Source organism: Danio rerio, chromosome 12, assembly GCF_052040795.2.
Source record: "Danio rerio strain M-AB ecotype USA chromosome 12, GRCz13ab, whole genome shotgun sequence".
Taxonomy (NCBI): Eukaryota; Metazoa; Chordata; class Actinopteri; order Cypriniformes; family Danionidae; genus Danio; species Danio rerio.
The window spans coordinates 24,736,137-24,750,986 of NC_141032.1; the positions used below are offsets into that span (position 1 = coordinate 24,736,137).

Genomic DNA, 14,850 nt, shown 5'->3' on the forward strand with positions numbered 1-14,850 from the left:
TAACTCACTGAGGTCGTAAAGCAGTCCGTCCATCGCTGATGATTGCAGCCTTCTGCCCACAATTTGGATGGAAGAGCAAGCGGTCTGGGATATCAGGCTCAGGGGTTAATGAGAGTGCAGGCCGGGGTCGACCCACGTCAGGTGACAGTGCCCTCATGATGGCGTTATTGCGGCGCAACCGATCACTGTGGTTATGGTTGTGCACAATGGTGACTTTAACCGCCATGCCATAGAGATCCACCACTCCATACACTACGCCAGGTGTCTGGTTGGCTGCAACCCCTATAAAATCAATGCAGAAATGTAGTTTAGAAAAATTTGTGTTTGAATCTCTTAACGTGTAATGTGTCGCTCTTGTTTGTTGTGACCTCATTTCCAACGTGTAAAAAAAATGCAAAAAACTGTTCTGTCATTTGAGACATGAGTTTTCATCTGGGGCTTTTATTTTGAAAATTACCTGAACTAATATCAAGATCAAGAATAAACAAAACAAAAACAACAATACAAAACAAAACAGAACAATAATTATCAACACATGTCCAAAAAGAAGGTGGAAGAAACAGAATGTCTTATGCTGATTTAATCCTACCCCTATCCTATCAAACCAACTTCACAATTATGTTGTCTCAATCAATCTTAAAAAATTAAAAAATGTACAACCTATGTTTGTGTATTTATGGCCACAAATCAACAAGAAAATAAAGAAACATACATATAAACCTATATCCAATCTTGATTTAGATCGCATCCTTCTGATTGCACTAACAAATTCAATCTAATTTGTCTGCTACTGGCTTTTCCTAAGGCTCATTTCTGGGCCATCTTTCATTATTTATTTACAGCTGTTTGGTCATATATTTAGAAAATATGATGTACATGTTGACAAAACCCAGCTTGACCTGTTTTCAATGTTCCCTCTAGGCCAGGGGTTTTCAAACTGTGGGTCGCGCAACGTCACATAGCTGCAGCTATATTCACATTGCGGTGAATCAAAACCAGTACGATTGACGGCAATAACTCAAAAACATCTTACCCTAAAAATAAAGGGCCCTATCATACACCCGGCGCAATGTGGCACGGCGCAATAGTCTTTTACTACTTTAAGCTTGGCGCAAGGGTCATTTTGAGGTGTTGCGCCACACTGTTTAAATAGCAAATGCATTTGCACTCAAATGTGCGCCCATATGCGTTCTGGTCTAAAAAAGCAATCGTGTTTTGGCGCGTTGCTATTTTGAAAAACTGTAAATAGTCTGTTCATTAGACCAGAACAAAGTCGGTCTATTGTCTGGCGCAGAGTGCGCCTGGCTTACACACTACACACAAGATGTAGAGCAATACGCAAATATCTTTACATATGAAAAAGATATAATATCTTAAAAATATATATAATAAGGATATATAGGATATAAATATAAACCACTGCCTTTATACTTTCTTCATCTCGGGAGGCTTTTTCAGTTCATTCAATTTGCTTTTATATATTGTTATTATTATTAGCAGTATTATTTATTATATCCATATTTATATTTGTTTTATTAAAAACAAGCTTAGATTTGTCCACCTGTCAGGTTTTAGACCATATGGGGCATAGCAGGTGTATTTGGAAATAACTCAGTATTTTGACCACACTTTATTATTATTAATCATTTATTCATTTGCTGGAAATTAGAACTGAATTTAGAAATAGTTTTGAAACAAATCTTTGCGCTTAACAAACGAAATTAATTATTTATAGGCTAACTGATGTCTGTGCGGTAAGGTTTCCCTATCCACGAGAGCAAAAGCGAAAGTGAACTTACTTTACGTCATGTTAATAGCAATGCGCTTATGGCACGATGCAGCTAGCTCTTAAAGGTAATGGGAGATGAGACTCTAATTGGTTTACTCTCAAAACACACCTATAACTCATTAAAAAAATAAACTCAACCCCTTTAGACCATGCGCCATGGCGCAAAGCTGATTGTTCCGTCATTAAGTTAGCAAAAATGCGTTCTGACACGCCCAGAAAGCATTTGAGCCCTGCGTTTTGCGCTCTGCGCATGGACCGTCAAAATAGAGCCCAAAGTGTGTTTCCTACAAAAAGACAAAGCTAGTTAAGTTTCACAGCTGTCTTTTTCTTTTTTTTTCCGCTCGACATTACAAGCACTGCTCCGTTTGAGCCCTCGCAATCTGCGTTTAGCCAGCAGAACTTGCGTTGAGCGGAGCTCTCAGTAAGGGACCGTCGGAAAAGTGCTTTTTGCTTTTTTGGTGTTTTTTTAATTTTTAAATTTTTTTTGCTCCGTCCTGCGTGTTTTATTTTAAACACTACTAATTTTCAATACAATTAAAAGTGAAATAGATTTTATAGCTTTATTTAATTTCTGGATAGGTCATTGATTTTATTAGGCTAAACCTTTTATTTTATTGTCAATAGTTTCTAATGTTTGCTATGTATTCTATCATTTGAAGCTATATGTTGTCCCATATTTTTTACATCCCAACGTTGACAGATTGCTAATCAATAAATAGCTATAGTGCTATCTGTTAGTTTTAACGTCACCTAATGTTATGGAAGGGCATAGATGTTATGGAAAATAGTAATAGTAATGTAACTACCCCATCATTCCTTCCTAAAGCAAATGTGTAAATACTAGATCTATTCAGCAATAATGTTAATTGCATTGACATATTTATCTAACGTTGTCCCAGCTTGTAGTAGTCGATCAAAAAGCTATTTAGTTTCTTATGACTATACACTAGCAGTGGAATTTACTGCGATGTGATGGGGCTTGATCAAAGGTTGATCATATTCTCTTCTAAAAAAAGAAGAGTATCTTTTTCAACAAAAAATTATCAGAGTTACAGCCAGCATCCAACAAAAAGTACTTCGAGCCTCATCTTGTGCATATCAAATCGCAAAATCCAAAAAGCCACACACCATAAATTTTTGACTGCTTTAAATGGATACATTTTTTTTTACCCATAAATCCATATTGAAATATTATGGTGGGTCTTGAGATTGAATTACTTGCCTAGGTGGGTCCTGGAATAAAAAAGTTTGGGAATACCCGCTCAAGGCTATATGTCTAAACCAGTCTCACCTTGATCAATGCCATTAATGTAGAAGTGCAGTGCTCCACTGGCTTTCCTCATCAGCCCAATGTGATCTCCTTCCTATAAATGACATCAGCAAAAATAAGTAATTGTGGTCTTGTTGTGTATAAATAAATCATGCCATCTTGAGTACTATGGATCAGATCAGTCAAATTACCTGTAGTTCATCCAGGCTGAATTCGCAGTATTCCCGACGAGTCCCTTTCCCATTGGTTAAAATCCCACAGCCACTCATCATTATTGTGCCTTAAAGACAAAAAAAAGCAATGAATACCACAATTTAGTTATTTATAGAGAGTGATTGGACATATATGCCTGATAGGTACACTACCAGTCAAAAGTTTGGGGTCATTTTTTTCATGTTTTGTTTTTAGGAAAATTATTCTGTTCATCAAGGTAGAATTGATTTAATGTAAAAAAAAATTTAAAAAAAAGTTAAATACGTATTTATTAAATATTTATTTATTTCTTATTGTATGTATTATCAAATTAAATTATTACTCCAGTCATTATTGCTTTTATTACCACAATAGTAATAATAATAATAATAATAATAATAATAATAATAATAATAATAATAATAATTACTATTAGAGTGATTTCTGAAGGATCATGTGACTCTGAAGACTAGAGTAACGAAGCTGAAATTTCTTCTTTAAAATAAAATATTAAATTAAATTATAAACTACTTTTGAACAGTTATTTTATAGTGCAATAACATTTCACAATTTACACTGTATTTTTGATTAAATAAACGCGGCCTTGGTAAGCAGGAGAGGCTTATTTTAAAACATTTAAAAATCCTACTGAGCCCAAACTTTTGACCGGTAGTGTACATTGTGAAAGTTCTGTAAACAATTGTGATTTGATTATATATGACTGAATTACAATGTGTGTACCTGAGCGCAAATTGGTCATTGTTGCGGGGTAATCAAGATTATTTGGGTTGTGGGTTGTCACTCCAATCTCAATGGAACCAGACCATTTATCCACCAGTTTGTCAATGCGAATCTGAAAAAAAAAAAACGTAATAAATACATCAGAACTAAATTTACTTATACATTTCACATACATATAAAACATACAAAATAAATTGAAGGCATTTGTCCTTAACTTAAAGGAGATGTTTGTCATAAATACTTAAACACTTAAATGAGAAAATACTGCAGATCAAATATACTATACAAGTATAATTTCAATTAATGGTGATTACCAAATAATCCTAATAAAACATTGCAAAATTAAACATTTACTTTGTTTAAACAATTAGTTCAACAACTTCAACTAAAAATTAAGATGTTTAATTCTTTTGGCTGATAACTAAATAAAAAAGTAATTATTTACAAAATTATTAACTATAAAGGTGCAGTTTCTCATTGCTTCTTATTGTGGACTTATTGTTTTGCCTAAACCCTCAACATCATCAGGAGCCTCAGGTATTAATTGTGTTTTGACTGTATATATATTTTAATCACTTTCAAAATGCTGGTAGCTATTGATTTGCATTTTACGAGTCACAAAAGACCACCAATTCAGTTTTAAACCATCTTTAAATGTTCTTCTGAAGGTACAAGTCAACTAAATCTTGCACATACAGCCTGAGGGTGAATAATTTAACTTTTCTTTTACTATTTTTTTTTTGTCTGACCTATCCATTTAAGGCCAAATCCTTCACATTACATTAAAGGGCACCTATTTTACCCCTTTTTCAAAATTTAAGAAAAGTCTTTTGTGTCTCCAGAATCTGTCTGTAAAGTTTCAACTCAAAACAACAATCACATTATTTATTAAAGCTTTCAGAATATTGAAATTTTCTGCTCTGAACACAGCGTAGCTGTTTTTGTTGCCCATGCCTTTAATAGTAGTTATCCCCGCCCACCATTCCCACGTGCCTGTCAGAGTATGTCTAAGGCCGTACTCACACTAGGTACAGTTGCCTCGAACCGGGCCAAAGCACGCTTGTCCCCCCTCCCGTCTCCCCCGACGGCCCGCACTCACACCACAAATGGGCCTCGGCACGCTTACGTCATCGCTGCTGCGTTGTTCAGTGAGAAGCCCTCTCACTCAGCAGCACAGTGGAGATTTATCTAGTCAGTCGGTTTGATATGCAGTGACATGAAGTCAAATAGTAGTCAACAGATCCGCTACTTTTGGCGCTCATAAACAATCATAATGCTCTCGTGCTGCAGGAATGAGGAGGTCTGCTGAAGGCACGCAACTGTCGTGCTGTGAGGAGTTCTCGTCTTCAATAAACTACGGCAGTTTGTGTTCACTGAACAGTAAGAATGATTAATAAATCCATATGAAACAGCCTCTTAAAAGTCACGTCTCGCTTTCAGTTTCGGGCTTTGGCGCGTTTTGCACTCACACACAAGCGTACCGTGCCAAAGCCCAAGTGAACCGCGCTCAGGCACACCTCTTCCAACCGGGCCAGGGCCGGCCCAGTGAACCGTGCTTGAGCCCGATTCAGCGCACTCACACTTCTCAAACGATCCGGGAAACGGGCCTGGGCATGGTACGAATGGCATAGTGTGAGTAGGCCCTAAATCTCCGCCTCCGCTGCTCCAGATAAACAGCACAGTGACAGACCAGAAGGAAGCAGATCTCACGTAACGTTTGTGTAAAATACTACAGTAAGAACTCACAATGATTATTTGATGTATTTGTTGTGGAGTTTACTCAAACCTCTTTGTGAAGATGAGTCACAAACAATGTCATTACAAAGTTCGCGCACTTGCACACAGACACACACACAACGGACACACAGCATGCACGCAATTAACTAAACACTGATTTTGCTTGCAAATGTGACAGGATACAGGATAATATCCAATGCTGTATGGATATCCCTTAGGTTTATGTACAAAATAAACCTGATTTAACATCCACAAACCCGGATTAAAGCATCTTCTTTTATAATTGTACGAACACGCGGCAGTGGTGATAAAGTAAAGATGGTAAAATCGCTGTAATTCAATACAATACTTTTTTTTTGTTTGTTTTAAACTTGTAAAATCATTCTTGATCACATTTGATTATGATTGATGATCAGAGAGAGCTGAACAGATCTTTTAATCACGGTTTCTTTGCGCAAGTCCTGTCCTGTTGATATGATTATACACGTTAATATGAAGACATGTTAATACACTGCTGTAAATCAATACGTTGGATGAGGAACAGCACTCTTACAGTACATCACGTTGCAATCAGCCTCAAAATATTAAGGAATTGGATCCTATTTTAACGTCAAAGAAAAAAGAGACTTGTGTTTCTATCACCCCAATATGACTGTGGACACACTATACATACACACAGTTCTGTCCAAACAGCTTACAAAAGATGATTTTCATCATAGGTGCACTTTAAGAATTATTTGACACATTTAATTATATAAAGTTGTCTGCACTAACAATTCTAGTAAACATTACAACTTACACCTGTCTGAATGTAACAAGTCATACCTCAAACATTTCGTTGTGCCTGAGTGGTCGATTGGTCATGACGACTCCATTATTGAACTCATCCAGCGGTCTCCTTCTTTCTGCTGTCTTATTATTGTTGCTCAGTTTGATCAGCGTCCCACATTTCTCATGAAACAGCAGTGCATCATTGGTCGTCATTCCACCAGTGCCCACCCCTAGTCCTGCTGCCCCACCAGCGTTGCCCGCCGGGCTGCTATTGCTGCTACTGCCTCCACCACCACCTCCGCCGCCAATGCCACTGTCACTTCCTGTTCCTCTGCCTCCACCGTTACTTCCTGTGCCGCCCCTTGAGGAGTCAGAACCGCCACCTCCACCCCCAACATTCAAATCCTCTGCCCCCTCATCCTCCGAGCGATACAGAGACACAATGGCATTGTTGAACACATCAAACAACTGATGCTCAGTCAAAACTATGAAAGAGAAAAAGATAGAGCACAAAATACAGTGAAACACAATGCCATTGAAGATTATTGATGATTTATAAATAAGAATCCATTTTAATGTAACATACCACTATCAGGCTCAAAGTTATTTGGAAATTTGTCCGGCCGACTGTGCGTCCTTGACACTTCAGGCACTAATGAGAAAAGGGGGAAAAATATTAAAATTGAGACAGTCAAATATTGAAAGTGTACATGATAAATAAAAGTCTTTTAAAAGTAATAAGCGGTTCAGCCAAATTATTTATATACAAGACATTATTACACAGAGCTATTTAAGTTTTCTCATAAAGAATTGTTAAATAAATATTAAATATACAGCTATGGAAAAAACATTTAGACACCACTTGACATTTTTCAGTTTCTCTTGCTATTAGACATACAGTGCTCAGCATAATTGAGTACACCCCATTTTGAAAAAGAATATTTTTCTTCATTTCTCAGTGAATATAGGCAATGTATTTTGGTGCATTTGAACAAAACAGACTTATCAAACAGATACATTTATTAAAATTATATTTAAGTCACCCAACACTTAAATTCAAGCAAAATATTGCAAAAAAATTACAACCTACAATTTTTTATTATTTATTTTTTTTGCTTCTCTTGATTTTTCCTCGTTTTTAAATTTGTATTTAATATTTTTCTATAACATATGAATTTGGGTGTACTGCTTTTGGGGTCATTATCGTAAGTTATTTTGTTAGATAAGCTCCAGATTTGGCTTCAATACTGACTAATCTAATGTATATGCACAAATATAATGTTGTATAGCTTCCAATTAAACATATGAATTTAAAAGATAGATTTGTAAGGGGTGTACTTGTACAGTTGAAGTCAGAATTATTAGCCCCCCTGTGTATTTTTTCCCTAGTTTAACGGAGAGAAGTTTGTTCCAACACATTTCTAAACATAATAGTTTTAATAACTCATTTCTTATAACTGATTTATTTTATCTTTGCCATGATGTCAGTAAATAATATTATACTACATGTTTTTCAAGACACTTCTATACAGCTTAAAGTGACATTTAAAGGCTTAACTAGGTTAATTAGGTTAACAAGGCATACATCTCCAAAACCTGACAGGAGATCAAATCTAAACTTGTTTTTATTAAAACTAATATAAATATGAATATAATAAATAATACTTTTAATAATAAAAACATTATACAATTGCAAACTGGCATATAGAAAAAGGCATGGAGGGATGAAGAAGGCATGGAGGTGGTGTTTTTATATCCATGTATTCAATAATAATTTTTGTAAAATTTTAATTCTTTTATTCTATTCTAATTTTTCATATGTAAAGATATTTGTGTATTGCTTTCCATCCTGTGTGCATTAAGCAACGTGTAAGCATTTGAACCTACACACGCGTTTAATAAACACTCTCTGCACTCGACTTTAGACCAGCTTTTAGTTGGTTAGTGGCGTGATCTGTTTCAGTTCTTAAAAATAGCAACGTGTCAACAATGCGCCTTAACACATCTCCTTTATAGACCAACACAACCATGAGTCCACAAAGTAGCACAAATGGATTAGCCATTTAAACAATGTGCTGCAAAACATGAAATTTAGGGTTGCGCTAGTCTGAAAATCGCGCCAAACACGTCTTGTGCCTCATTAAGCCGAGTGTAAGATAGGGCCCTTTGTTTTACTCAAACAAATAACTTTAAATTATAAATCCAAAAAAAACCTGAGACTTTCTTAATGGTCTCTTCCTTTTTTTAATAGCTTTACATACCAGATGTAATGTTACATCATCTCTATCATTCTGTACAGTGTGGTCTAGTTTTACCTTCCTCCGCTGATCCGTTCATCCGCTCTGTAGTAGCAGCAGCTGCAGTCAGTACAGCAGCTCTATCATCATGACTACGACAGGCATCTGCCATAATGGACACTGCCTGCGTCGACACAATCTCATCCTCCACCTCTTCATCCTCGTCACCCTCCATTTCAGATGGCGGTTCACAGGACACCACAGTCACTTGTGTGCACTTCCCATAGAGGTCCACCACAGCCCACAGTCGAGATGGAAGTCCACTAGCAGCAGCGCCGCAGTCCTGCCCATTCACCCACAGGTGTAGCTCTCCTTTCCCATTCCGCTGGATGCCCACACGGTCTCCTTCCCCAAGCTGGTCAAGATCCCGACCGTACTCCTCCAGGACCGAACGGCCGTCCTTCAGCACCGAGCAGCCAGACACAATCCACGAGCCACCTTTCAGCCCTGTGGCGCTGCTGGGAAATTCCAGACCGGCTGGGTCCAGCGCCGTCACACCGATTTCTATAGAGCCGCTCCAAGAGTTCACCTAAGGACAAAAATGTCAGTCAGTATTTTTTTTATTTACAAAACATATAGGCTGAAATGAAGGACATATATTTCATATAATTCAAATACCCCCCCCCCCACACCCCTGTAGTCCAGGGGCCTCATGTATCAACGCTGCGTACGCACAAAAACTTTGCGTACGCCAGGTTTCACGCTCAGAATCTCTCACGTTTGGATTTACTAACAATGAACTGAACGTGGGAATGTGCGCAGCTTCACGGCAGCTTTATGGCTGGCGTACGCACATTTTTTGTGCGTGTCTGTTTTATTTCCATTGGCGACTCCTAGAGGCAGTTGTGTTAAATTCCTCTCTACAAAGTGTCTGAGCCTTGCAATGGCAGCTGGATGAGATGGGTTCATCTAGCAGGTATATAAGGTTTCCATACCATACAGTTGACCAGCTAAACATTAAAGCACAATTTGCAGCTGTCGCCTGTTTTCCCAATGTAATCTGAGCTATCTACTGCACGCACATTGCTATAAAGACACTATCTGAAGATGAATTTGCATGCGTGAATCAGAAACATTTCCATTCAATAAATGTGCAAATAAAATATGATGCACAAACTTATTAATAATTCCTACTTGTCTTTCTCATGATAAATAGTGGGCAAAATCTGATATGTAGCGGGGGAAAAAAAGAAGAAAGAGTTCATCAGACGCTGGAATCGAACCGAGTTCATGCTCGAACGTGTCAAAACATGTTGACATGCGTCTTACGAGCTGCGCCACTGAGACTGTTAAGGGCAATGCAACATTTTACACATATAAACCACACTATTTCTTTTTTAATTCACTCAGTGCGATGTTCAGACCCAACTGTGTTAACCGCATCAGCTAAACTCTCCCACTCTATTTTTTTCTTTTGTTGTTAATTCCGGAGAACAAACTTGCAAATAACACCGCTTTTCTCCGGTCTACCCCTGGAAGCAGCACCTCCAATTCACATTCTGTTCAAAGTTTCTCTTCTTGCTTGATTTTGCCGTTGCTTTTTCGTTGGGTTTTGCCAAAGTAGAGTCATTAGCATATTCATACGGGGGAGGAGGCAGGGACGGGTTTTGTGCTCGTGCATGTTGCGCTCAGTTTCACGTTCATTCGTATGTACAAAAGAATATGCGTGAGATTCGGCGTACGCAGTGTTTCATACATCTGAATTTTTTTCTGCGTACGCATATTTACAACTTTGTGCGTACGCAATGTTTTAGTATGATTTCCACGCAAGTCTTCGTACATGAGGCCCCAGATCTTTAATGTACACATTTGTAACAAGTTCACTCGAGCTGTGGACAATTCCAACATTATAATGTTCCGAAGTTGTGTCAACCACTTGTACATGTCCAAGTTATGTGGAGGAAGCCAATCTTGTGCTAATACATTTTTTTTTTAGCATAAGTTAAGCCAGTCAGCCAAACAGCTTTTTGTAGCTTGGTAAGATTAAACTAAAATTCTAAAAAAAATTGAATCATCACACAGTGTAGTTGTGACAAGATCTCATATGAAAAGATCTTACGAGATTAAATCACAACGAGATTTCTAGTAAGGTGTGATGTTATGATGGAGCGTGAGGGTAATATAAGCATTGAAGATTGGAGGCAGGATTAGATTTAAACTAAAAATCAAGTGCTTTGCGCACACCTGGCAACCCAGGCTGGCTTCAGAGTTGCACGTGTCACTCGGTTGGGCATGCGGCTGTGACATAATCGTTTTCAGTTCAGCGGCTGCCACGTCTAACAGTGGCTACAACTGCAGCCACACACATTATGGTTTGTAACAATGCGATGGAATAGCACTTCAGATATGCTTAAAGTCATAATCTTCATAAAAAAACAAATGGAATTAAGACGTGGAGTATTTCTAGTTTCTTTCACATTATTCAATTGCAGTACAGACATAGAAAGACCGCAATCAAAATATTAGCATCGTGAAGGACTTTTAGCCGCATTTTGCAACAGGATAAGCCATACACGGCTGTTTGACACCATTTTCTGCACCTTCCGAGTCTGGTCAGTTGGCGTGCAGTATCATTACAAATTACATAACATCCAGTCAGTAGCATTTATAGCTAAATATTTAGCAATGTTTGCATGTCCTTTACGGCATAGAATTAATTAAAATAGAAAAAAAACATAAATTATTAGAACTTTTTTTTAAAAGCAGCTACTTCTTTTGCAGTTTGTAATTTATTTATTTATTTATTTATTTTTGGAGTTGAATAAAAATATATTTTCCATTCATATATTAGCAATTATTTTGGTAATATTTTACATTATATATAAAAAGACAATTTTCCATTGACAGGCTATTAGAAAAATAATTAGTAGTGTTTCCATGTGCTTTACTGCATATAATTCATTAAAATAGAAGTAAAATACCATTCATTAAAAATGGATTAAAAAATAGCACCTAATTTCACCTAGTTTTGCAATTTGTGATTTTTTTTTTGTTGAATAAAACATATTTTTCTATTTATATATTTTAGAATTAAAGATTTCTCAAAAATTTTGTAAAAATCTTGTCTCGTTCTTGTGAACCCAATCCCGTGTTTCATCTCGTCTCATGGATAAGCGCCTCGTCACACTCCTATCATTCAGTAATAATGTCATTTAGTTTATGTTTTGCTTTGTTTTTTAATAATCTGGAATGCTCTGTGATTTATATTCTAAATGACGTGACAAAGATAATTCAAAGCATCATGAACTGAAAAAGAGGACAATTTGACAACACTTTAAATATGGTCACAATTCATGCTATTAACTACTGGCTCCTAATCATACCTAATCCCAACTTCTTCCTTATTAACTACTATTAAACAGCAAATAAGCAGTTTATCAAGCTAGAAATTTTAGTTAATGGTTTATTAATACAGTGAATTGTGACCTAAAGTGTAACTGTTTTTTTTTTTTTTGCATTATTCATCCACTGTATTTAATCACTTCATTTTTGTAACGACAGTTCAGACAAAAAAAAAAAATAAAAAAAAAAGAATCACACAAATACCTGTATTAATCAGCCTATAGTTAAAGGCTTCCAAACATAAAGAGTTCCTATCAGCCGAAGCAAAAGTGTGAGGGAAGAAAGATTTTAAAAATAATAATAAATTAACAAATAAATAATAGCAAGAATATATTGATGGTAAAAAATATTGTCATTACATACGTTGTCATACAATAAAGTACAATACATTTTTAATTATATGTCATGTTTCCTAAGCACAAAAGAAGTAAATTAGAATGTTAGTAAAAGAAAATAATTTTAAATATTACTGTATTAAATAAATGCAGACAACACAAGCAAAAATACTTTCAATACTTTTTGATGGTAGCGAGAATAACAAACAATTTTCATTAAAATTCTTTTTAAAAATGATCTAAGAAGAATGATGTTAACATCGACTTATGTCTTGGATAAAACATTCAAAGCAAAAATGTGAAACTCTTATTTCTGTTCATGAAATTACACTTTTGTCTCGTTACAAAAGCTGCTATGAAATATAAAAGCTATAATACTTACCTAATACCTACAGTATAATACTTTTAACGGTGAAATTACAGTTCTAGACAGACAAACTGTGTTATGTGTCCACCAGTGTATTTCCTGTGTGTGGAGTTTGCTCCAATGTAAACAGTACTTTGTGGATGGTTACTTCCCTTTCTGGAATCCTCTCACACATATCGCATGAAAGTTAGCAGGTTTATGAGAATTATATGGTTATATGTTCAACACAGGAAAGCCTTTTAATCACCAAGTTACTATACTCTGAAAACAATATTTTAATATTTTACTCATGGGAATAGCTTTGTCCCTAGACTGGGTCATAAGTGACTGTTGTTTGCTTTAAAAGGTTAGTTCACCCCCCAGAAAAACTCCTTTATTATTTTCTCGCCCTCATGTCGTTTCAGTCACCTGAGACCTGTTTTCATCTTTAGAACACAAATTAATATATTTTAGAATAATTCTGAGAGCTGTCTGACTGTCCATAGACACCAACGGTGTTGAGACATTCACAGCCCCAAAAAAGGAATCAACAATGTTGTCAACTTTTCATCTGACTTAAGAGGTTCAACTGTAATACAAAGCTCCAAGAACTTATTTTTTAATTTTTTTTAATCAACAACAACAACAACAACAACAACAACAACAACAACAACAACAACAACAACAACAAAACTGTTAAAACACATTTGTTCACCCAAGTCCTCCCTTCAGCATTGCCAGGTCAGGTCAGCGTATGTGTACTACAGGTAATACAACACATTCACACTACAAGCGACTCGCATCGGCAAAGCGACAAGCGATCGCTAATTTCAATGTAGAGTGAGCGACTTTCGGCGACCTCCATCTAGGTGAGCATCTCTTGAGCGACAGCCAATAGAGTAGAGCCCCGGTGATCCTCTTTCAGCTCGCTCAGAGGCCAGTTGTATTTGTGCTGTATATACCTATAGACCCCTGCGTTTGAAGCAGGTCCAGAGTGACAGGCAGTTACAAAGTTGCTGCTAGTCTGAATGAGGCATTAGTGTTGCGCTGCTGACTCTAATGGTAATACATTGTACAGCCTAAAGTAAACTTGCACAATAACCTAATATGGAAGAATATACTGTAAAAATTATTTGACATGTTATGACAACACATGTTTTTATACTACTTAAACTTATTTTAATGAGATAATCAGATTTTTGACTTAAAATTGTTTTACTTAATATTTTTAGTGGGTTTGACTAATTTAAAGACCACTTATGATAAAAATTAATTTTTGATAGCTGTTTGGAAAGAACTGTGTGTAGATATAGTGTGTCCACTGTCATATAGAAGTAATATAAAAACAAGAAATCTCTTTTTTTTTTTAAATGTCCTGGGGTCCGTTCTTCGTACCTCGCTTAAATGATCTAAGATGATTTTGCCGATCCTGGATCTTTTAATCTCGATAACTGATCTCTCGCTAATTTGGTTCTTCAAACAAGTTTGCGAATCAGATTAAAATGTCTGGATAAACTGATCTGAGATCGCTGCGTGTGTTGTGAAGGACAGATCTATCGATTCTCGAAATCATGATCAGCAATGCAACGATTGGCTGACGGCACAGCAGCGTAATGACATCATCTGATTAATATTCAATTATCAATGTGAGCAAAATGACATCAAATTAGCAGTAAACGGCTTGTTAAATATGACACGCAATAACCTTCCACATTTGTTATGAGCTGCAGGCTTTACACTTCCATGTGTCAAGAGTATTCATCATGTATTTCAATGCAAATCAAAGTATTTAGTTCTACATTTAGAAAAGATTTTCTTTATTATAGTAGCCGTTTTTTAATCGGTGTAAAGAATAACTGGTTGTTTACAAAAGCATTTTCATATTGGTAAAAACGTCTGCAACTTTTGTGAAGCATCAAATCACTGGCATATTAACTATCAAAACATGTTTATGACTGTATAAATGTATTATTGCTTTAAAAAAAAAGTCACATCTTGTACATTTCTATTATACACAATTTGTACTAAAG

General features: G+C 36.3%; 1 protein-coding gene across 2 annotated transcripts in view; it reads right to left on the reverse strand.

Annotated features, from left to right (window-relative positions):
• Positions 1–14,850, reverse strand: part of neurl4 (neuralized E3 ubiquitin protein ligase 4) — a 59,812-nt gene that overhangs the window by 31,549 nt on the left and 13,413 nt on the right. For both annotated transcript variants that reach the window (XM_087276227.1, XM_087276226.1), the window contains exons 2-8: positions 8,816–9,326; positions 7,087–7,152; positions 6,555–6,985; positions 3,993–4,104; positions 3,251–3,339; positions 3,081–3,153; positions 9–282 (exon numbers count right to left, since the gene is read on the reverse strand). In XM_087276227.1, coding sequence (XP_087132353.1) covers positions 9–282; positions 3,081–3,153; positions 3,251–3,339; positions 3,993–4,104; positions 6,555–6,985; positions 7,087–7,152; positions 8,816–9,326 — 1,556 coding nt within the window. The remainder of the gene's footprint in view (positions 1–8; positions 283–3,080; positions 3,154–3,250; positions 3,340–3,992; positions 4,105–6,554; positions 6,986–7,086; positions 7,153–8,815; positions 9,327–14,850) is intronic.